At 50.9% G+C, this 23534-nt stretch overlaps 1 protein-coding gene across 3 annotated transcripts; it reads left to right on the forward strand.

Moving 5' to 3' along the window:
- The first annotated feature begins 7997 nt into the window (after nt 1–7997).
- Nucleotides 7998–23246, forward strand: TOP1MT (DNA topoisomerase I mitochondrial). Of its 3 annotated transcripts, none has more exons than XM_041123180.1 (14): nt 7998–8038; nt 10226–10341; nt 12537–12658; nt 13439–13561; nt 14074–14261; nt 15019–15163; nt 16042–16185; nt 16720–16905; nt 17518–17586; nt 18685–18799; nt 19283–19410; nt 20196–20290; nt 21240–21389; nt 21808–23246. In XM_041123180.1, the coding sequence occupies exons 3-14, from the start codon at nt 12593–12595 to the stop codon at nt 21908–21910; spliced, it is 1512 nt and encodes a 503-aa protein (XP_040979114.1). In that variant the 5' UTR covers nt 7998–8038; nt 10226–10341; nt 12537–12592; the 3' UTR covers nt 21911–23246. The 3 variants fall into 3 exon arrangements, with proteins under 3 accessions (XP_040979114.1, XP_029868339.1, XP_029868337.1); XM_030012479.2 differs by lacking the exon at nt 7998–8038 and adding an exon at nt 8957–9222; XM_030012477.2 differs by lacking the exon at nt 7998–8038 and adding an exon at nt 9265–9775.
- Nucleotides 23247–23534: the final 288 nt, after the last annotated feature.

The raw sequence follows: 23534 nt of genomic DNA on the forward strand, positions 1-23534 counted from the left end.
GATGTATAGGCAAACTGGAGCTGGTTTAGGTCAGGACAGGTTTCTCCCAGCTCACCCACCTTGCAAACCCCATCGTTTCCCATCACGGACATCCCAACTGGCGTGGAGAGCTTGGGAGAAACCTTCATCAAACATCAGGGCTGAACAAATCTATATGGGACCCAGGGTAAAAATGGAAGAAAACCCAAATATACGCCGGTCCCTGGCTTGGCAGAAGGCGGCCAAGAGCGAACAAGCCCCGGCATGAAGTCGTCCTCTCCTGCTCCCTGCCCCGGGGCTGGCTCCCATCCCTTGACGACTTTTACTCATCCAGCAAGAAAGGTGGCTTGGATGCCTTTTCCATGGGTGGCGCAACTGGGATCAAAGAGGCTTTCCCGGAGCCAGCCCTGCCTCTGGGTGTTTCCGCTCCCGGCCACGAACCGGGCGGCATCTTCCCAGGGGAACGCGTGGCCCCGCTACTCGCCATGGCCAAGGATCTCAGCATGGGGCAACGCCTGTTTTTTTACCCCCAAACCTAGCATTTTTGGGGGAAAGCTCGTGTTTCTTCATGCTGTCCAATGCCCCCCGTGTCCCCTTTGCACCAGTCCCTTCCCAGTAGCGCTGCTTGCACTGGGTTGAAGATGGTTGAGACCGTTTCGAGGCTCAGCTGCGATGAGGTGGTTGATGGCAACGGGGGCAGGTGAAAGCAATAGTCTCACCTGCATGAATAGGGCTGGAGAAGGGTGGGATGGGTGAGTACTTCAGGGTGAGGGGTATAGGCTGCGGTATGTGGCACCCTGTGGGATTTGGTCTCTGTACCCAGTGCCTGGATTCAGCAGACCTCTTCGAATCCAACTGTGGGGCTCTAATGGGTAAGAGGCAGCTGAGAAAGGCTGGATTTTGGGACTAATTCAATCATCTAATTGCAGAGGAGGGGGATATCTCATGGAAGGGAGATCTTCCTACGCTGTTTTTAAAAACAACGTGTTTGGCCCCCATGCTCCACCTGAGCCACGCAAAGCCTTTTCCCCCTAGCAGGTCTCCTTGCCGAGGAGATGTTGGCTAGCGGTTCTCCTCAAATTCAGGTTTGGGCTAAAACTTCATTTCCCAGGGTACATCTTGGGCTGGGAGCCTCCAATCAGGGCTGAGGGAGTCTTTAAATAAGCTGCCTGCAGGGGGGCATTGCCCTTAGGGAGGCAGCTGGGTAAGGTCTTCTCCAGTCTGGGTGGCTTTGAGGGAGCATGTCAGCCCGCACTTGAGTAAGCGTGGTCCCACCGGCAGCTGCGACTGCTCACAGCTCAGCAAAGGCTGGTAAAATATGGAGGTTTTCAGTGCCTTTTCTACTTGTTGAAAGGTTTGCAGGATGTGTCGTGGTGCTTTGTAGCTTTTCTTGTCTCCTTGAAAAGTCTCTTCTTTTTTTTTCCTTCAAGGGTGAAGGTCCTTCATGAATGAGGACTACCTTGGTATTGTTTGGATTTGATCTTTATTTCTTGCATCTTCTGCGGCCTTGAGTTTCTGGGGGAGTGGTGATTAGGGGGGTCTGGCTGCTCCGTCCATGAAAAGGAGAGGTGATAGCTGGGTGATGGCAGCTCAGCTGCCTGCTTTGCTGGGGGCAGTCAACATCCCTAAAATTTTGCTTTTATCTCATTGTAGTGTTTTATTATTTTCCATTGTGGTGGCTTTCTGGGTGTAATTAGGACTTGGATAATGTGTGCTGCAGACCCAGGGCTGCTCTGAGGCTGCAAATCCAACCCAGCACACAACCCCCATCTACCTATATGGACCTGGGAATTCCTATGCTATTTGGAGGGGCTTTCCTTTAATTTTAGCAGCAATTTTATTTTTACCACCCCTAACTGAGCTCAAGACTTTTCCATTTGATGCTGTACTTGGGTCCTTGTTAAAGCTGAGCTTAACCCTGCGGGTATCTGCAGACTTCAGGGTTGAGCTGGGGAGTGAGCATCTATTGGGGTTTACCCGAGAGCAAAACCGGGGTGCTACTGGCTATTTGCTGTCTCCGTCTTGTTGTAGTGGCCATCCTTGAGGATGTTGCCTTAACCGCATGTCACATCTCGAAAAGCTGATAGGGGACGGAGCCATGGGAGCCCCAAGGGCCAGTGGAGCGAAGAACAGCAGTAGCAGGTGGGTACCATGGGGCATGGCAGGGGATTTTTGGGGACCTCCAGCATTACGGTATCACGCTTGCTGCAGCTGGCTCTGTTGGGCAGCTTGGCCCTAAAATGGTCAGCAGGGCAATCCCTCCAAATTTCCTTTTAGGAGTGCTTTTTTGGTGCTGCTGGACGTAAGGGTTAGGCAGCGTGGTATGACACCATGGCTTATTTCCACCACCAAGGGGTCTGCTGCAGGCTTTGCCTGCTTGGCCTCGGTGGAATGAATTTGCTCTTGTCCCCAGGAAGCGAAAGAGCGAGTCGGGGAAGGGGCAGGAGGTGCCGAAGGCACCCAGGAGAAAGACTGTGAAGAAGGAGCCAGAGGAAATACCATGCACGGTGCAGGTACTAGCCAGTGCTCTCCACGCCTGGGCATTGGGGTGGCCCTTGCGACTGTCCCGAATGTTTTGTGGGCATCAAACCCACCGCATGAAATTCCTGCTCCCTTACCCTGCTCTGTCCTGCTGCACAGCCCTCTGCGGTTAAAGGGAAGAAGAAGAAGAAATTGCCAGAGGTCAAGGAGAAGCCGCTGCAGGAAAATGTCATCAGCAGGTTGGATGGAGGGGGCTGATGGTGGCAGCCAAGGAGGAGATGGGAGCTGCAGGACTTTGCCCCCCACAACCCCCCCCATGCTGGGGTTCCCCATCTGGGTTCACCCCGGAGTCATGCACGAGAATGCCGTGTCCAACTCTGCTCTCCTTGGGCTGCTTTGATTATCAAAAAGGTTTTTTTTTTTTAATTGGGAAAAACTTGTGTTCCTTCTCTGTCTCCTCTTTGGGCAAGAAGCTCCCTAAAGCAAGAGGCTGCAGAAGGGAAAGGTCTCGGCTTGAGCCTGCGGGATGGGATCCAAGCAGAGGAGGGAGCTGCCTCTGGGTCGGTATGTGGTGGTCTCTGCACCGAAGGATTAAGGACCACTCGTGTGTTTTTCTCTCAAGGGAACTGTGAGGATGGTGTCCTACAACTTGTGGTTGTGTACAAGCCCCTAAAAGGGATCCTTTGAGCATCTTGAATTAAATGAAAGAGTAAATTGCCTGAAGCTCAGATGCATGTGGCATTGGGGTTGAATCAGTCACGTTTTGGTGTTGGACCAAGAGCATGAACTGGCACTAATGGGGAGCACCAGGACACGAGTGACTCCGTCACTTCCCAAGCACGAGTTTGGGATTCGTCTCATCCTGACAGCATCCCTTTCTGAGGCATTTGGTCTTCACTGCTGTTCTTGGGTTGATGCTGGAGAGCACAGATCCTGGCTGATTCCCCCTACATTTTGCTTTGCCCACATGAACTTATAGCACTTGTCCTCTTGGCATGTAAAACCAGCAGAGATGCTTTTTCCCTTCCCCATGGTGAGTCTCCGTCCCTCTTGCAAAGTGTCTGAAATGTCAGCAAACTCTCCTGGATGGATGTAATTGAAGCTGCAGCCTTGAAACCCCCCAAGGGTGCCTGTGGTTGGTGTCCTGGTGTTGCCGGTGTTCCTGGTGCAAATGCCAGGCATTTGCATGCAGGAATTTTTTGGAAGATCGTGGCTGTCTGCTCTTGAATTTACCAACCTGATTTCTGACAGTGGCTGAAGGATTGTGAATATGAGAGCAGGCGTATTCCCAGGGAACGAAAGTGTATATTGCCATAACCAACCTATAATTAACTCAGTTGTTTTCCCCCCTTAATGAGTTAACCCAGCAGCTTCTCAGCAGCAGCTTTCAAGAAAAATCCCTGTGTGGTTTTGGCCTCCCTTGAAAGCCTTCGAAAGAGAAACTTGTGGAAGTCAGAATTTATAACGAGGGCCTCGATGCTTGGCAAGCATCAAGTGAAGCTGGGATGGGTTTCAGGGTGCCCTGTAGTTAGACGTAGCCTTGCATGGCCAGGAGCAGAAGAACCTGGCTTCAGCTTTGAAAACAAGCATGCAAAGAGTGTGATAATATTTCTGGTGGCCACCATGGGTCAGGTCTTAGGGCTCTGAGTTTTTCTTCTAGGTCCTATCCCCATTTTCCCTATGCTTTGTTGTTTTTTTTTTTTTTTTCTCCTTGCCCTCTGTTCACCCTTGTTGTATTTCCCACCCTGTAGCTTTGCCCCCCACCTTTCTTTCCCCATTGCCATCTGCTACAAGGGTCATTTAATCTTCTAAGGACCGAGCTGGCGTGGATGCACATAAGCTGTCATTTGATGTATCTTTGTTTTGGAGCCCTCCCATCCCTTCTGCTGTTCTGGACCGGTGTCCCCGATAGCAGCAACACATCTAATGAGCATGATGGTTGAGGAGGGGTGATAGTTTTCATGTATTTGCTCTGTAAAATACCTTTGTAGTGTTGTTGGAAGTAAGACAGGGATTTCCTAATGCCATAAAACCTCAAAGCTCTCCTCATGGTTGGAAAAGCCTGCTGTTTTGGGCTCCTGGTTTCTAGCCAAGGTGGCTGAGGAAGGGGAAAGCAATGTCAATGGGACATGGGTACTGTGGCCTGGGTGCTATCACGGGGCTGGGTGATTCCTTGGGGGTGATTCTGCTGTTGGGCTACCCATGCCATCTAACCTCTCCCAGATCAACACTGTTAATATCTTTCAGGATGAGACCAAATCAACCCTCCACCAAGGGCCATCAGGGGGGCTGAAAGACTCTTCAAGGTAAATTGGGCTACTTTCTGAATGCTTTTTGCCCAGGGAATTGGAAATTTGTCCTTTCTCTTCTTGCTGTGGGGTTGCACAGCCCTGGTTTTTCCCTCCTGTATCACTGAGACCGCCCTGCTGCCGATGGGCAGCTTGGCCACATCCCGGTGCTTTCAGTGACCTTAAAGCTTGCCAAAACCATTGCAAGTTGGAATTTGAGGCCCCATCCTGGGATTTGAGGGTGGAGAGGGAGGCTCCTGGCCCCATCCAACCTCCCCAAGGATGCTCGAGTCAGCAGGGCGCGATCGCTCGGATGCACATACCTACATAAATACAGAAGTAGGCGGTGGGGAAATGCTAGTGGGGACAACCAGCCTCGCAAAGCCTGGGAAAAGGGTGTTTCTTTCTCTTGTCCCGTGCTAGATCTGGGCAGAGATAGGAAGCTGAATTCATAAAGCTCCCTTAGCAGGCTAATCCTCTCTGTGTCTTAGAGGCAGGGGCTTTCATGTCCGGTGAGAGGCCTCTAATAAGACTTTCTGGGGAAGGAGCCGATCCCAAAAGGCGGCAAGACTTTGCCTTCTGAGTCATGAATCTGCTGGTGCTCAGCTGCTAATGAGATTGGAGGGGCTGAGCGTGTTTTGCCGGGCCTTTTGCCCTAATGAGTTTAGTGGAGATTGTGTAACGTGTGCTCCGGCTGCCTGGAAGAAGCATCCAGCCCCTGTGTTTTTTGGGAACTTGCTGTCTCCATCCCAAATGGGCTCAAAGGCTTTCCTGAGCCCTGCATAGCTCTGATGTCCCACAGCCTGGTAATATAGCATCAGCCTAAACGAACTTTTAGAAATGGGCTAAAAATCTCCCTTTCCCTTGCAAAAACTATGTCTGCAGGATGTTTTGGCTAAAAGCAGAAGTTGTGGCTCTGATCTCTGTGCTCAGATGTGCAGGATACACATCACCACCCTCCTTGGATGGAGAAACCTGGCTTCCCAGCTCCTTCCTGGGTGGCACTGGGGCAGCTGGCCGTGCATCCAAGCTGCTGGGGGGTGCCAGGAGTGGGGAAAGGCAGGCAATGGGTCTGACCTATGGGCTGGTGCAAGGGTCTGAGCTCAGCTCCAAGCTGGAGGAATGGTCCTCTCATTGCTTTTCACCTGCTGGCCTGGATAAGTTGTTGGGTTTGGTTTGTTTTTTTTCTTTGTGGTGGTGCTGATCACCAGCTGGGGATTTGATGCTCTGCAGCCTGGCAGGCATCTCGCTTGGGTGGGAGGTGGCAATGAGCCAGTAGGGACAGCCCCAAATTTCCCTGTGGGCAAGGGGACCCCATCACCTCAACCCTGCGGAGATGTAGGCTCAACCTACAAGACGTAGGCTTGGTTTAGGCTGTGCTTGCTACTCCCTCATTCATCTCTTGCTTTGCTTTTTTGGAGCATGAGCAATTCAAAGATGAGGTTCCCAACTCCCCGCCTGGCTTGGAGAAGCCTTGGGAGAAAGTATTTTATAGGGGCAGGTTGGTGCTTTATAATGTTTCCAAGTCCCACAGAAATCCTCAAAATTCACCTGACCTCTGTGCTGACCAGGGAAACGTTCCTACGTTCCCCACCCATATTGCTGATGGTGGAGGTCATGGATCTGGACACTCCTTGTCCCGTAGCTTGTTGCATTGATGAGGCTGTGTCTCTCCCTGTTGTACCAATGCTCAGGCTGCCTTCTTAGGAGGGAAGTGGGGGACCCTGTCCCCACAGTCCCAGGAGATGTGTCCCATCAAAGGTTTCCTCCTCCAATGCGTTCACGATGCTCAGCCTGATGCTGTCTCTGTCCTGCTTTCTGTTGGTGCTGCCGAACCTTGCAAACCTGTCCCCTTCCCTGGGCAGAGGTGTCTCTGGGGACATTTCCTTGGGGCTTCCCCCATTTGGTCTGGAGATCTTGTGGTCCTGCTCATTTGAGCTTCCTCATCCTGTAAACTGCAACCTGGGGCAATCCTGTTCCTATGGGAGCCGGTCACTGCTGCTTTGGGATATCTCCGTTCGCCACAGCACCCAGGGTGCTTGAAGGGAAACAAGGGCTTGTTTGGAAGCAATCCCCTAATTTTGCATGGAAGAGGAGGCTGCTGCTCACCAACGCGGTGACAAGTGGCTGTGCTTTTGTTGTAGGTCACACTGTAAACCCCAGGGAGCAGGACCTGCAGCAGGACGGCGGCTCTCGGTGACCGAGGCTGGAGTTGGGGTAGGAAACCTTGAGGGGGGATGTGTCACCCGCTGGACCCAATCCTGCACGTCCCTGAGCACCTCCTCCATTCACTTGGTCTTTGGGATAATCTCTTTCCTTTCCCAACCTCAATGTTTCTTCCCTTATGGCTGCTGCCCGCAGGTCCCAAAGCCAAGCGATGGTGTTGCTGGTGGGACTGCATCCCTCTCCGGAGAGCCTGAGGCTTTAGAGATGGATTTGGGGGTCACCACTATGAGGGAGGGTGAGGAGGAGTTGGACCCCCCTGTCCCACAGCAGCGAGGGGATGCCCGAGACTCAAAAAGGAAAAGAGAGAAGAAGCAAGAGCAAAGGAAGCAGCAGGGAAAGGGATTGCTGAGAAAAGGAAGGAGGAAAAAGGATGAATTTGAGGAAAGCCTTGGGGATGTGATGGAGGGCATCGAGGAGGAGGAGGAGGAGGGTGCTGATGAAGGCAGGAATCGGGCAGCGGGACGGGGCAGAGCCAAGCGAGGGAGAAGCAACAGCACCCAGGGATGGGGTGACGGGAGGGAAAAGCAGAAGGGGAAAGCAGAGAAGCGCAAGAAGGTGAAAATGGAGGGGGTGGAGAGGGTGGGGAAGAAGAAAATAAAGAAGGAAAAAATGTTGGAAGAGGAGCAAGAGGTGGAAAAGACAGATGAGAAGGAAGGAGAGAAAGGAGTGGGAGATGAGCTGGAGGAGAGAGATGGAGTGGGAAAGGAAAGTGAAGATGGAAAAGGAATAAAAGAGGAGGAAGAGGAGGTGGATGAGAGGGGGGATGAAGGATGGGGAGAGACACAGAGTGCAGAGTTTGGGCAGGGGGTGAAGGAGGAGAAGGGTGAGGAAGGGATGGGAGATGTGCCAGGGAAAGAGAAAAAGCAGAAAATCAAGGAGAAAAAGCCAGAGGGGGAAATGAAAAAGAAGGGGAAGAAGAGCAAAGAGAAGAATGAAGAGGAGAACACCCCAGGGAAAACCCGGAAAAGGAAATCTAAGGAAGAAGGAGAAGAAAAGAACAACAAAAAGCCTAAAAAGGAGGAGAAAGAGGAAGAAAAGAAAGATGCAGAAAACAAGTGGAAATGGTAAGCGTCCTGCATGCCTTTGGCCCGTGGGCAGGTCTAATGCTGATGCAATTGAGGTTTTAGTTTTATTTCTTAGGGTGAAACTGTGAAAATTCTTTTTTTTTTATTATTATTTTTTTATTACTGTTCTTAACTGCTCTGCTGTATTGTCTGAAGCCTTGAACTCACACTCTTGGCAGGAGGAAAGGGATGAGAGATAACAGGAGGTCCTGAATACAAAATAGTATTTGTATAGTAAGGGGGTTTTTTTGTTCTTACAATATGTATTCCTCTTGAAATAGCTTTGCTGGTGCCCAGCCAGGGAAGGCAGATGCTCATGGCTGGTGGAAGAAGATGATTTGTACAATCCCCTGTAATAAAACAGCTTTCAAGACAGCGGGACCCATATCAGGGAGCTGTAGAGGATATAAAGGGACTGCATTTTTTTTTTTTCTTCCCTTTTGCAGCAGGGTTTGGATAACCCCAGGCGAGCTTTTTGGCAGAAGAGCATGGGGAAAAGACGTGTGAGTGGGGCTGATGGATGCTGTCTTTTTTCGAGGTGACCGGGAGCAGTGGCTTTAGCCACTTGGTGTCACTCTCTCCCAGAGCACCCCAATGTCTGGGGCAGAGAAGGAGCATTTAGGGGGCTGGATGCTTTGGAGCCTGTTGCAAACCCAGGCTGTGGGGAGCCGTTAGGGTGTTATCCCAGACAAGGGTGCTTGGATCTTTGGGACAGCTTTTGTGAGGCACAGGGTGGCACGCAAAGTGGGACTAAGCAGGTTTTTTGGTTTTTTTTTTTTTTTGCTAAGTAATGCCTTGTTTGGGGGGCTGGAGCTTGGCACGGAGGCGAGAGTCCGGTACGTAGCGTCAGCTCGATTTGCAGCAGTTTTGCCCCGAAACACGTGCAGGACTACGTTTCCCGTAAGGCTGCGCTGCCCTGGCACGTGGGGACTGCCACAAACTGGACTGCTTGGCCACGGTGGTGGCTTCTCATGGCGATGCCTCGGGCATCGCCACGTCCCGGTGGGTAGTGGGGTGCCGGGGCGAGATGCTTGGGGTGACTTTGGGCGTCCGCCAGCCTCGTTATCTCCGCGGGCGGTCGGTGGCACGTACCGGCGTCTCGCCTCCTCGCTGCTCGGCTGAAGGGTTCGTCATCCCCGGCTCGCCCCCGTTTGCCTCCGGTTGGGTTTGGGGGGCTGTAAAAGGTGAGTGCGGGCGATGCTCTGCCGGGATGGGGGATCGCGTGGGTTTGGGAGGAGGGATGAAGCCCTTGCAGCATCCCGCAAATCACTCTTGCGGCTGCCTGTCTCCGAGATGCTTTCAGCCAGGTTTTCTGTAGCTTGTTGATTTTTTTTCTTTAATATCTTTTTTTTTTCCCCTATGTTTTCCTGGCACAGTGCAACTTTTGATGTGATTGATTTATTCCACCACGCTTCCCGTGGGGAGGAGAAAGATCGGAAATATTTCCGGGGCACCGCTGAGCGAGAAACACTGGGGTTTTTCTTCCCCAGGGTGAAATCTTGCTGTGTTTTCCCAGCAATCCTTGGTTTTTGGTTTTGGTTTTTTTTTTTTTTTTTTTTTTTTTTTTCCAGAGATGCTGGGGTTAAGAGGTCAGTGCCAGCCAGGCTGGTGCTGAGCTGCAGGGTGCAGATCCCCTGCCTGTCCCATGCAGCACTGTCAGCAACGCTCTTCCAGCGGACTTCTTCCTTTGCCCCTGATCTGGGTTATTTCTTTAATGCTGTTCTCCTGATCTTCAGGGTGGGTGTTTTGACTACTTTTTTTTTTTTTTAACTTTCTAAATTTTTAAATCTTCATTTCACAGCTAAGCCTTGCAGTGACTTTAAGATTCTGTTTGCTCTGGAGGGGGGAGAGGCGCATTAAAATCTTATTTGCATTAAGATCATAGGTATAAGTAGGTGTGAATGTTGTGTGTTGACTGATCCATCCCTTCACTCTCGCCCTGCATCCCTCCATGTCACCGCACCAAGCGTGTCCCCTTCCTCAGGACACCTTTCCCTAGGTTGCATTGCAGTCTTCCTCGTTTGAAAGAATGGGGAAACTGAGGCAGTAGCAGAGACAACAGGATTTCACCTGGGGTTTGTTGCAACCGTCAGTGCTCACAGAACATCTTCCCAGGGTGACCTTGGGAGAAGGTCCCAGACCCCAGGGGTTGGGATGCTCTCATGGGACCCTGTGCATGTGTTCCAGGTGGGAAGAGGAGAAGAAAGAAGATGGGGTAAAGTGGACCCAGCTGGAGCACCGAGGACCCTACTTTGTCCCCCTGTACGAGCCGCTGCCTGATGATGTCCAGTTTTATTACGATGGTACGTCTGCCTTGTGATGGGACTTGGACCACGTGGAGTTCTCTGCCCGGCTGAAGAGCCGGTATCTTCTCTTATGTGTTGGGGGAAGTATTGCAAACCACAAATTATTAAAGGGCTTAAATATCCCATTGGATAAAGCCTGAACCCTGGGTTAAACCTGGAGGGTTTTGCACGTGGTAGGAGTTATGGGGTGATTGGGAAGCTAATGAGCTCCTGATGGTTGCAGGGTGTTTCATGCATCCCCTCCCATGCGGAGCTCCCCGAACAGGGTGCCTGCAGCTGGTTTTAGGGTGCTGTAATGCAACTGTGTGTGGATTCGGGACTTGCACCTCGGCTCACAGCCTCTCCTGGCTGCAGGACATGCAGTGGTGTGGGGCTGGACCCTAAGTTTTTGGAGGGGAAGCAATGGATCTTGATGCTGTTTGCTGAAGTCCTTGCATACCTCTTGTGAAGATGGACCGGAGGGAAAAAAAAAGAATAATTTTTTCACATTAAGATGCTTTTTGGGGTTGAGCTTTAAGTCAGCTCACGCATGGTTTCCCTGCAAGCTGGGAAAATGTGATTTTTTTTTTTTTTTTTTTTTTTTTTTTTGCTTTTGAGAGCTGCAGTTTGGCTGTCCCGTGGCCTCAGTGACTGACACATCACTTGCCCTCCAAGACATTGCAGGGTTTGGCTGGGCTGCTCCGAGCTCCCGGTCATGGCTCCCGATGTTGTCCGTAGGGCCGCCGCGCATCGCCTTACAGCACCTCAGTGCACCAGTGGAGGGGCTGAGAGGTTGGCAGGATGGATCCAGGTCTCTGCCATCCTCCTTGGTTTCCCACCTTGCCTGCTGGGCTGCTTTATCCTCCCTGCTCTTGGCTCCATTCCTGAACTGTTTTCTGACAGATCAAGGGAAAGGAGGCAAGAAGGACCTTGGGACTTGGCCAAGGGATGCTGGAGATGGGAGGGAACTGCGGTCCCATGGGGTCTTGGTCCTCCTCAGCCCCCTCACTGGGGCTTCTTATTCCTTGTGGGGTTCTCACGGGAGGAAAAAAATGGGCAATTTGGGGAAACGAGGTATCTGGGAACGCTGTCACCAGAGGGCACTGCTGGGACATCGATGGGGCTGTTGGAGACTTTTTTTTTTTTTTTTTTGGATTTATGAGGAGGAGCCCTGGCAGCTGTATGTAGTCCTGCGTAGGGTTTGGACCTTCCCTGTGGCCTCTGAGCTTTTGGAGACCCATCTGTGTTGCGTGCATTTAGGCTGATGGCTTTGGTCTGGGATCTTGGGTGACGTTGGCTCGCTTGCTAAAAGGTGTCACCGTTCCTGGATGAAAAAGTGTTTGTGGACAGGCAGCAACCCCAAATAGGAAGGGACCATGGCTGAGCTGGTGGTGTGTGTAGGTTGTTGTGGGGCTGCTATAAGGCTGTGACCCACCATGCCCTGCAGTTCAGGTGGAGGTCAGGAACCTCAAACACCAGAGTGTCTGGTGCAGGTAGAATTGAACTGTCTCCTGGAGCTCTGCAGCTTTTCCTGCAGCTTGCCTAGAAAAGCTATTTCAAAGTATTGGTTTCCTAGGAAGAGCCAAGATGTTCCTTGAGTTCACTGGATTTCATGGCTTTAGCCAAAGAGCTCAGGAGAGGACAGTGGCTTTGCCACCTCCAAGAAATGATCCAAGATTCACTGGACAACCATGAGAGGCTCTTGCATCTCTATCTGTTGCACAAATCTCAGCTTTGAGCTTCCCGTGATTGTTCCATCTGTGTGGGAAAGTATTTGAGATGAAACTTCTCCAAGTGGGCTCCTGGCTATTCAGCATGGTCCTGGAAGTGATCATGGTCCGAAAGCAAATCTTTCTGTGTTGTCCTGCGGAACCATTAGTTTGGGACTCATCATGGCATGGTGGCTGCTGAAAGCCCTGTGGCCCAGTGACCTTAACATAAATCAGGATTTCCGCTCTCCTGGAAAAGAAAACGAAGCATGTGATTGCAGACGGGCTGTGACAGCATCCCGCCGTGCCAAGTGCTCCGGGTATTGATCCGCAGGCGAGGCTGTGCCTGGTGCAGGGAGGTGCTGAAGGCTTGCCAGTGTCTGCCCTCACCCCTTGTCCCTGTTTTGGCACTGTGGTGAGCGTGGGGACTGGCCAAAAAACTGCCTGGGGCTGCGGGGTTGTGCTGTCCCCATAACTGATGCTAAACGTCCTCTCCCTTCCTAGGCAAACCCCTGAAGCTGAGCCTGGCCACGGAGGAAATTGCCACATTCTATGCCAAAATGCTCGATCATGAATACACGACCAAGGAGATCTTCCAGAACAACTTCTTCAATGACTGGAGGAAGGTACATTCCCTGTGAGGGCTTTCTTGCTGTCTGTCCTCCACATTAAACACTCAGCGTTAAACCTGTCATCCCTAGGCTGCAGTGTGGGATGGAGGGGATGAGGTTTTTTGTGGCTTAGTTCTTTATTTATAATCATATAATTATGAGATTCTATATTTTATGATTTATTTCCTTGCTCCTTGTGGGTTTGGGCTGGGGCTTGCTGTCTGCAACATCCTCGAGAGCTTCACATTGGCACTTGTGCTCTCTCTGAGTTTTAGTGATGCTACCTAAGAAAGCAGGTGCTGGGTCTTGCAAACACCTTCACAAATGGCTTGGGGCACGTGTCCCTCTGAAGGATTAACCTCATGGTCCCACAGCACCACAGCTCAATCTGCAAATAAAAGCAAGACCCCTACTAGGGCGAGTTTATGTGCCCCCGAATACCTTTGGTGCTGCTTCTGCTGTCCCTGCAGGCTGCTTGCAGTCATGCTTGGGGACTGCTTCTTTCCACAGCAGAGGTTAGAGGTTGTTCCACCCCAGAGCTGGCTGCATTTTGTTTTTCTGTGGGTGCAGGCTTAGGTGTCCAGGGGCAGCCCGGCCTCCTGGCATGGCAGCTTTGTCTGCCCTTGGGTGGATGTGGCTAGGAGAGCTGGGGTGGCTGCTTTCTTCTGATTTTTCTGAAGAACTGGAGTATGGGTCTTTATTTCTTTTTCTGTGAAGGAGAGGCATAGGCAGCAGCTCTGTGCGGAGTCCCTTTTGCTTCCTGGCTTTACCTAATCCCTCTTATCCCTTGCTCAGGAGATGACCTCAAAGGAGCAGAAGATAATCAAGGACCTGGACAAGTGTGACTTCAGGGAGATCCACAAGTACTTTGTGGACAAAAGTGAGGCACGGAAAGCACTCTCCAAAGAGGAGAAGCAGGTGAGAGCTGTGTCCTATGACACCTGGGACTGGCTGATATGTTTTGGGATCAGGCTGGGGTATTTTGGCTCCTGCTTGTCTCCTTTTCTGGTGTTACACCCTGACCTGGGACCTCTTTGGCCGTTGGCCCAGCTCTGTCTCCATGACCCTCACACCCCTCTTCATTAAGTTTATCGGCAGATGCTGCACGTTTCATGGCTTTGCAGGGTACCAGTCATCCTCAGACCATGGTTTGGGGTCCTGCCCTGTCCAGAGGATGGGGGATTTTGCTAAGGGGCTGGTGGCACACAGGCTTGTTCCACAAGCATATCATGTGAGGTTTTGCAAAGTAGGTGGAGATGAGCCATTTGTTGGGAGCAGACTTGGACCCATGCTCACCTCTTCCTCCAACCCTTTGAGCTCTGCCTTTCCAGCCTTGCTTTCTCCACGGAAAGGTGGGTAGCGATAGGCAGGCATAAGTCATGGGATTTTGGTCATCCTATGGGATGATGGTGGCATGGTCCTCGTTTCAGAAACTGAAGGAGGAAGCGGATAAGATCCAGGAGGAGTATGGGTACTGCATCCTTGATGGGCACCGGGAGAAGATAGGCAACTTCAAAACTGAGCCGCCGGGGCTTTTCCGTGGCCGTGGTGACCACCCCAAAATGGGCATGCTGAAGAAGAGGATCATGCCAGAAGACGTTGTCATCAACTGCAGCAAGTGAGTTGCCACAGGAAGAGCTGAGCTTTTGCCATTTACCCCAGTCCCAAAAGCAGCCCCACACCTCTTCTGCCTAGAGGTACTGTGGGGTTTTGCTATCTCCTATAAATCACTGCTTTGCACACCCTGAGGCTTGAACTCACTGGAGCCCTTTTATCACCTCCTGGTCACCTCCAGATGTCTGCTTTGCAGTTAGGTCTGACTTTTAGTTTCTCTGGATGTACGGTGGCCAGAAAGCTGGTCAGCAGCTGCCATCTCTCACTGGTGCTCCCACTGTTCACCCAACACCAACTGCAAACACCGCAGTGGTCCTTTGGCCCCTTTGAAGAAGAGACAACTCTGTACTCATTCTCCTGTGCTCCTTTTCCAAATGAGCCATTCCTCCTCATTTTATGGGTCCCTCATGCTGGCTTGGAGCATCGGGACAGTCACTGGAGGGAGGAAGAGCAGTGATTGGGTTAAGAGTGTTTACCCTCTAAGTTATGTGAGTTGGATTGGTCTTAAACCACCCATATGAAGACCTTGTGGCCTTGATTCAAAACACTCCCCACCAGCCCAGCAAGTTCTCCTGTTGTCCCCAGCATACAAAAGATAAAGACCTGATTGTGTTGTGGAGCGATTTTGGGCGGGCTCTATGTTTTCTGTAAGAAATGCTGCGATGTGTTGACCATCCTTGGCTCGTCTGTGAAGAAGCAGTTTAGCTGACGACCTGTTTCTTCTTCATGGTCTGAGGGCTGCAACCCTGCTCTGCCCGCAGGGACTCCAAGATCCCCGAGCCGCCAGAAGGGCACAAGTGGAAGGAGGTGCGCTTCGATAACACGGTTACCTGGCTGGCCTCATGGACGGAAAACATCCAGAACACTTTGAAGTACATCATGCTGAACCCCAGCTCCAAGCTGAAGGTTGGAGTGATGCTGCTGTTGAGACATAGCTTTTGCCTCTTGGGCCACTGGCTTTTTTGCCAGGTGGAAAGATCAGGGGAATGCAGAGATGTGGTGTGTCAGCAAAAAAGTACTTTTTTTTTTTTTTTTTTCCTGAAAAAAAGGGGGTAAACTAAATTAATCGGTGTGCCATTGGGTGGTGAAGGGAAAAGGACAGAGATGATTGTTAAGCATCAAGCCTATTCCAGGGGATGGATTGCTACTGGCAGAGCCAGCCCTGAGCTGTGCTGCTCATGTGTGTCCAGGGAAGGCTGTTGAGAGCCAGGCAGGGGCTGAGAGGGTCCACAGGGACCAGAGTCTATGGGGTTGAATTACTTCATGTCAGTAAATAGAGCGTAGGGAGAGATGGGATCACCATCTCGGATGTAGTGCCGTGGGAGGGAGGCAGTGAACCCTGTGGGGAAGGAAAGGTGATTTAAAGTTATTTCCAGTCCTCAAAGCAAATAAGGAGACTGCATGCAAGTTGGGCACAACTGAGCAAGTGCATTGTGTTATTCCACGCTGGTGGTGTCCAGGCAGCAGTGGCCACGGCCACGCAATGCTTGACCACTTTGCTCCTCGCTCGCTGTGTGCTGGCTGCTAGCTGGTGGAAAACACCTCCAGACTATGAGCAGCTCAGACTTGGCCAGGATCCCAAGTCCAGCACAGCCAGTAGAGGGCACAGAAACCCTAGACGAGCTGTTTCTGCTCTGATTTTTCCACTTGCAGACTTTTCTCAAGAAAACAAGAGGGTTTGAGCAGTATTTAGATGCTGGAGGTGTTCCTAGAACAGGGTCTGACTGGTAGGGGTGGAAGGAAGATGGGGCACTGGGTGAAAATAACTCGGCCTCTCTTTCCAGGGGGAGAAGGACTGGCAGAAATATGAGGTAGCCCGGCGCTTGAAGGATGTTGTCCACAAAATCCGTGCTCAGTACCGAGCCGACTGGAAGTCCAAGGAGATGAAAAAGCGGCAAAGAGCAGTGGCCCTCTATTTCATCGATAAGGTATCTGCAGCCTCATCCTGGCCCCCAGGTCCCCCATCCCAGCTGAGGTTTGGGCTTAGCTTACCTGATCTACCTCACCTTGTAGTTAGTTTGGTGTCTGCTGGTTGTACTAGCCAGGGTTGCTCTTCATGAGGTATCTGGCAACGATCATGAAGGATGGTGACTCCTACTGTCTGCTGATGCTTGTGTGAGGCTGCAGTTGTGTGGCCGTGCAGGAGCTGTACTGTCCTTCCTGGACTTTATCTGCGTGTGTGTCTCTGTGTGATGGCAAAGGCCCCACTGGAGAGCTGGATAACTTTATTTGGGGCGGGGGGGGGGGGGGCATATTTTAGGGTTTCCTTAAAGCAGTGAAATAATCTGCTGGAGGCAGTCACTGCTTGGTTTCCACCAGGGTCCCAGTAGCCATTCATTGAAGCACTGTCCTGAGAAACCTTTCTTCCCCGCCACCAGCCCTGGGTGTCCACGTCCACTTTAATAACCTTGGAAAGGGGAATTGAGGTGGGCCGAGATGGATGATTTGCCGTCTCCTTCCAGCTGGCCCTACGAGCCGGCAATGAGAAGGAGGAAGGGGAGACTGCGGACACGGTTGGCTGCTGCTCCCTGCGCGTGGAGCACATCAAGCTGCACCCCAGGCTGGATGGGCAGGAGCACGTGGTGGAGTTCGACTTCCTCGGGAAAGACTCGATCCGTTACTACAACAAAGTGTCGGTGGAGAAGCTGGTGAGTGGGGCAGAAATGGAGGCAGCAGCTGGCATGACAGTTTGGTGCAGGGTTAGCTGGGTGAGTCGGTTCACTCAGCGGCCTTCGGTCCCAAATCTGCATCTGAAACCCGTTGCAAAGATGCCTCCTGTGCTTTAACACCGTGGCAGCAGCATGTGCGTGAGATGCAACAGCGCTGGGTGACGAGGATGCACACGTCCTGACCCTGTCCTGGAGAAGGGGGAGAAACTTTGGGGTAGGGCTTTCAGGGTTGTTCTAGCCCATGAACCACGAGAGAGAAGTCCTGCCTCCTGCTGGAGCATCCTCAGTTGACTGGTGGGCATTAGGACTTGAACTGTCCTCATTGATGTTCTGGTTTTTTGCTTTGCCCATGGGATAGACGATTTTAATGGTGGAGTGCCAGGGATAGCAGAGATGGGGGAAAACAGCCTGTGGAACCAGTGGCTTTGAGGTCCCAGTGGCAGCCCTTGAAGTTGAGAAGGTTGGTGGTGTGGTAGGGTGTGTACTACACAAGCCTGAAACGGAGTCTACCTGGATGGGGCGGCAGATGGAGATGTCTGGGAGCAATTTGCTCCTTGTCCCTGACCAGGGCCATCCTCTCCTTCTCTTTAGGTGTTCAAGAACCTGCAGCTCTTCATGAAGAACAAGGACCCAGCAGACGACCTCTTTGACAGGCTCAATGTGAGTTGTCACCTCTAAGCTTTTGAAACAGTGCTGAATGCCCAGAGGGGATAGAAGCAAACCCCTGACATCCTTGGCCAGCCTGCAGGCTCCCAGGCTGTGGTGCTGCATCAGTGTCACCCCTTACCCTGGTTTTAACTATCTCCCCTCCAGAAACTCCACTAACTGAACACCCTGTTGGGATGCTGTGATATTATTTTTTTTTTTTCCCCCCCTATCCTCTTTCTGAACTGGTAGCATCTCTGCTTCTTTGAACGCAGGCTTGGTTGCCTGCCTGCACCCACGAGTAACCTGTGTCCCTGCTAAGGAGATGTTTTGCTTCTTCCCTCCCCTAAATCATCTGCCTGGGTTTTTTTTTAGCCTGGGAAAGCCTGCCCACACACATGGTGCTCGGGGCATTGCTGGAGGTGTCAAACCTCAGCTGTTCGACGCTTTCACGCCTTGGCCGGGCTCAGCAGAAGTGTGAGAGGCTGCTGGAGCACAGGGGTGCTGGAGACATGTGCTGCAGCCTCCCCTCCTGAGCCAATCCCCTGCAAAAACCTCCTCCCTCCTCTTCCTCAGTATGGGATATGGGGTGCTGCCACCCATGCTCCCCCTCTGCCTGCATCCCCTACAAAGCCACTTGCCCATCTTTCCTCTGAAGAGGCTGCTCCTCTCTGGTTCTATAGGATTTATCTGTGATAGGCTTTCTTGGTACAAATAAGGCTTCCTCCAAACCCCAGATGTCTCTTCTTAGCATCTTCTATTTGCAGTCTGACTGAAGCCCCATGTGGTCCGTAGAACAGAGAATATCGTATGTGATAAATGTGAGATGTAATATTGGATGCGAGATTTGTCCTCTTGGACATAGATGGGCAGAAATTGTTGACTTCCAGAGAAATTTTTTGTGGGTTTAGGTGGAATTTGTGCCAGTTCTTGGTAGATCAGGGCCTGACCCAACAAGTAGATCTGCAAGCTACAGGAGATTTTTTTTTTTTAATGCCTAATTTGGTTGCTTAGGTAGAAGACGGTCTGAAAAGCAAGTGCTTTATTGTCCTGGCTTCTGCTTGTTCTCTTCCTTCCTTTCCCCTTGACTCTGTTCTGTCTTCCTTCCTTCAGACATCCATCTTGAACAGACACCTCCAGAGTCTGATGGATGGTTTGAGTGCCAAAGTGTTCAGGACTTACAATGCCTCCATCACCCTGCAGGAGCAGCTCAAGGCACTCACTAACTGTGAGTTACTAACAGCGTTTGTGGTATCACCAGCTGCATTGTGTGGCCAATGGGCTCAGCGATGTCCCTCCATTGCCTTGGGCTCCCTAGAACTGCTTGCCCCTCCTCGGCAGGTGATACACCACGTTGTAGGGTGGTATGTAACTTACGGGGGCATGCAGCAGGTTGGGAATCATGTTAAGTGAGAAATAGTTACCCGCTCAGCGATAGTCTGACTAATTGATAGCCGAGATGGGAGTTTTTCTTTTTCCCCCTTCCTTGCATTGCTGGTTGCTTGCATTATTTTTGCCTGCCTTGGATACATGAGTGATGAGGCACAGTATCGGTTTCAGTGATGCTCAAGTGTCTTTTACCAATTTCCATAACCAGTATTGGTCTTCCCTGACAAAGGATGGGAAAAGCAAACAACTTGTTGTTCTGGTCTGTTCCCTGCCTTCCCAAGTCCCAGAAAGGAGACATAGTGATGCTTCTGTTTATTTCCAGCTGAAGACAGTGTTGCAGGAAAGCTCCTCTCCTACAACCGAGCTAACAGAGCTGTGGCCATCCTATGCAACCATCAGAGGTCTACACCGAAAACCTTTGAAAAGTCGATGCAAAACCTCCAGACCAAGGTGAGACAGACCAAACTGAGAGCCCCCAGACCTGATCTCACCTCTGATTTTTTTTCTTTTTGGGGGGGGGGGGGGGCAGGATGGGGAGAGGGAGTGTGAATAACCTGATGCCTAAAGGGATCACATTGATCAAGCGTGGCGGGGGATGAACCAGGAATAGTGGCTTTTTTAATCGGTGCAGAGACATCAGTAACCCAGGGATAGAGGGGGATGGGGTAAGTTAAAATGCTGGACGAAGCACACATAGCGCAAAGTTTGGTTTGTTTTTTTGTTGTTTTTTTTTGTTCTCATCACTTGGTGTCTACAAACCAAGCTGGGTGTCTTTTGTGATGGTACAGCTTTGACCCAGTTGGCTTGGGACCAGGGAAATTGTTTTTTCCGTCTGGCTGTTTGCAGGAGGACCAGCTGAAGTTTCACAGGTCTGCTATGGAAATACCTCAAGCTACCACTTTTAATTGTCCTCAGCTTTTGTTCACACTCTGCTGGTGAGCTTGGAGCTTTGCAAAGGGCTCCAGCACTGTCACGAGGCAGTCAGTCTCGGGCAGTTGTGCAGGATGAACAGATAAGAGCTGCAAGTATTTCTGGTGTCGGTGCTGTAAGGATATTTAGCAAGATGCTAAGAAATGCTTGAGCTCCAGCAGGTGCTGCAGGGGCAAGTTGTTGGGGCTGGAGTAAGGCTGGTAAGAAATTAAGGAGTGGTGTGGCAAATGAAAGGGAAAGAGGGAGGCAGCTGATACCTCTGGGAAGGACAGGAGCATGGGCTGACTTTGTATTTACCTTCACAGATCGATGCCAAGAAGCAACAGGTTGAGGAGGGCCAGCAAGAGCTGAAAAAAGCTGAAGATGAGTTTGAAGACACAAAAGATGCCAAAGCAGAAGCGTGAGTGACTCTTCCTTACAATCTTCTTTTGCAGAGGGATCTCTGCGCCCTGTGGATGGGGATGGTGTGGCCCAACACCCTACGTGCAGCTCATCAGACCCAACATGCCATTGCTGGGTACCGGGTGTCTCCTGTCCCATGGTAGCCTGGCAGATGGGTGGAGGTCTCGTGGATGGTTCCTTGCAACAAGAGGATTGCAAAAAGCTCCTTTGTGATAGGGGACACCTCGCTGAATACTGAGACTCCAACCCAAGCTGCTGGCTTGGAATTATCCTACAAATGCCATGGTGCAAAGGATGCCTAGCTTGAGGTTGGAGCTGGGGATACACAGACTGGCCTTGATGCAATTTTTTTTTTTTTTTTTTCTCTTGTGGGACACTTGCAGGGTGGACTGTGGCCTATCTGATCTCTGCAGTAGTCATTGCATGGGGGCTGTCCAAATTTGCCCCTCTCTCCCAGAGCCTAAATGTGATTTCCTGGTCAGAGACAGGAGGAGGCTAGAGGAGAGAAACAAGGCTTGTATCTTATGTTTTACTCTGGGGTTTCTTGTTTTCTGCTCATGCCCTGTGTTAGTGAGATGCAGAGCAGGTTGTCAGAGATGGTCGTTGCTCCTGGAGCCTGGATTTGAGGGAGACTGTCTTCGCTGGATGCTGGCTTTTGTGCTTGCCCAACCTTGGTGGTAATAACTCTTATAAAAGTGTCTTATCAGGTCAAAGTACTTGAGAAATAGGTTAGCGCTGAATGGCGTCTTTGACTCTGCTGTTCTAGAATATTTCTAGGCTCAGGCCTTGTAGAACTTAATGTGAGTGTAGAGACTACTCTGAACTGAAGCTCATTGGCTTCCCATCAGGCTCCCATGCAACAGCAGACCAGGAGAACCCCTCTGTATTTTACCTCTACTGCTTCTTTTCCCCTTTAACATGCTGTGTTGCTCTTTCTCTGGCCTCAGCAACGTGGAGAAGAAAAAGAAGCTGTTGAAGCGGCTGGAAGAGCAGCTGGCCAAGTTGAACGTCCAGGCCACGGATAAGGAGGAGAACAAGCAGATAGCTCTGGGCACGTCCAAGCTGAATTACTTGGACCCCAGGATTACCATAGCTTGGTAAGTCTTGGGCATGCTATGGGGCAAATAATCCTTTAGAGACATGTGGATCACGTAGCCCTGCCTGGGGAGGGGGATAAACACGTGCCTGAGCCTTTGGGGGGAAAGGAATAAACTTTGTTTCTGCCTAGAGAAACCTGCCCAAGCCCTGGAGATGTTGGGGGAGGCCAACAAAATCCAAAGCTAAGGCTTCCCTTGCTGCAAATAACTGTTTGCAGGATATTCCTTCCTCAGGGCAAGATGGGGTCGCTTTGCATGTCTTTATCGGCAGTGGCACAAAGTTAATTTCTTAAGGAGCTTGGGGCTAAGGAGTTTGCATGGGTGAAGGATGCCGCACCCCGAGCGGAGAGGACCGCTGCGGTGGGAGCAGAGCGGGATGGGTAGCACATCTCCCACTGCTGTCCTGTGGTCTGTACAGGTGCAAGAAGTTTGGTGTGCCCATTGAGAAGATCTACAACAAGACACAGAGAGAGAAGTTTGCCTGGGCGATCGACATGGCCGATGAGGACTTTGAATTCTGAGACAGTGCCTTTCATGTTACTTTGTGCTCGTTTGGTGCTGTTGGAAACTTTTTTTTTTATGTGCTGCTGCAGTCGTGGCAGGGGTAGGGCTGGGGGGTTATCTAATGGAAGTTTGATACGGGTATTTTCTGCCTTTTCTGTATACAAAAGAAAACACAGGATTTCTAGTTGAAACAGGTATTGTTGACTTGTGACACTCATCCTGACTGCAGTGACTTTGATGTGAACTTTTAATTCCTCTGCAGAGTTGCCAAGTGCTTTGGATCTTTTCTTTCCTGCTCTGGAGTCTGGGAAGAAGATTGAATGAGAGCCTTAATTGTGCTGATAAACAAGATTAGATCTAATCCTATCTCCTTGATGTAGTGGAGCTGCGCTGCCCTTTTCAGACTTTCTGAAGTGGCTTGTTGGGGAAACACAAGGCAATGACAGCACCGAAACAGGCAGCTGCAGCGTTAAGACCTAGACTTGGATCAGGGATGCACTGGGTGGAAGCGAAAAAACTCAGGGTTTTACATGGCAGGGTATTTTGCGCCCTTTCACCTTCAGGAGAGGAGAAAATGGTGCAATTGCACACATATAATCAAAATTGAAAAATGTTGTGGGAGGGAGAGAATGTCATGGCAGGAGAGGGAAGGAGGGGAAGATGCTGGATTAAAAAGCAGGTTTCACACGGGAGGGATGAAATTCACCTTGGCATGAGTGAAGTGTACTTTAATCACCCTTATGTGGTTAAACCTTGGTCTGAGAGGACATCTCGTCTGAGGCCATGCTTTCTTTCCCCTACTTGCTTCAGTTGGCTCTCTCAGCTCACTGTATCCACAGCAGAAACTAAACTGTCCAGCCCCAGATCTAGCACTGGGAAAGGATGATGCTGGCTGTGGGGCTGGACCAGACTACGGTGAGATGCAAATGTGCTGAGGAGCGGTACCCAACCTTGCTGGAGCAATGCCTGCGTGGGATGACAGCTTCGTCATCAGGCTGCATCCTCCCCAGTCTGCTCCCGCTGGGCATGGAGCAGGCAGGGACCGATAGCATAAACTGCTGGTGCTTGCTGCCTAATTGGCTGCTTTTCAGAGGAGAAAAAAAAAAAAAGTGATATCAGCATGTACCTGGCAACAGTTAGCCTACATACCAGTGAATCTCAGGTGTAAGCAAGCTGTTGCATTGGCAGCAAAGCCTTCTGGCATCTCAGTGCTGATGTTCAGGTCGCTATAGTCCAAAGCTCTCAGTGCTTCCCACGTGTTCATTTACAGCCACTTGTTCTTGTGTTTAAACTATTGCTATTTTGGTTGGAAGTCAGGTACTTGAAATGCATTTCATTAAAACTGGAAGTGATTTTTTTTTTTTTCTGAGTATTGGTGATTGGAGGCTTTTTGCAACTCAGCCAGGATGCGATTCTGCTGTGAGCTGATGTGCAGAGGTCTGAGCCAGGGCTCAGTCTCTATAATGGGGTCTGTGTATGCTCAGTTGTCTGCAGGGGATTAGGTGTGATAGGAAATCCTTTGCCTTCAAGCAAAGAGCCTGCCTGCAGACCTCAAAAACCATTTGTGCTTGGTCCCTAAGGGCCCTTATGCAAAACTGAGCCACCAAAATTGAATTGCTGTATAATAGCAGAGTCATGACA

The sequence above is a fragment of the Aquila chrysaetos genome, chromosome 4 (assembly GCF_900496995.4).
Source record: "Aquila chrysaetos chrysaetos chromosome 4, bAquChr1.4, whole genome shotgun sequence".
In the NCBI taxonomy this organism is placed as follows: Eukaryota; Metazoa; Chordata; class Aves; order Accipitriformes; family Accipitridae; genus Aquila; species Aquila chrysaetos.

What these genes read in the sequence shown, in the direction of transcription:
- TOP1MT (XM_041123180.1), top strand. Translation starts at nt 12,593, where the DNA reads ATGCTCGATCATGAATACACGACCAAGGAGATCTTCCAGAACAACTTC. An exon ending in TCTTCAATGACTGGAGGAAG is followed by an intron (nt 12,659 to 13,438) that starts GTACATTCCCTG and finishes TCCCTTGCTCAG; the next exon opens with GAGATGACCTCAAAGGAGCA. An exon ending in TGCAAAACCTCCAGACCAAG is followed by an intron (nt 19,411 to 20,195) that starts GTGAGACAGACC and finishes TTACCTTCACAG; the next exon opens with ATCGATGCCAAGAAGCAACA.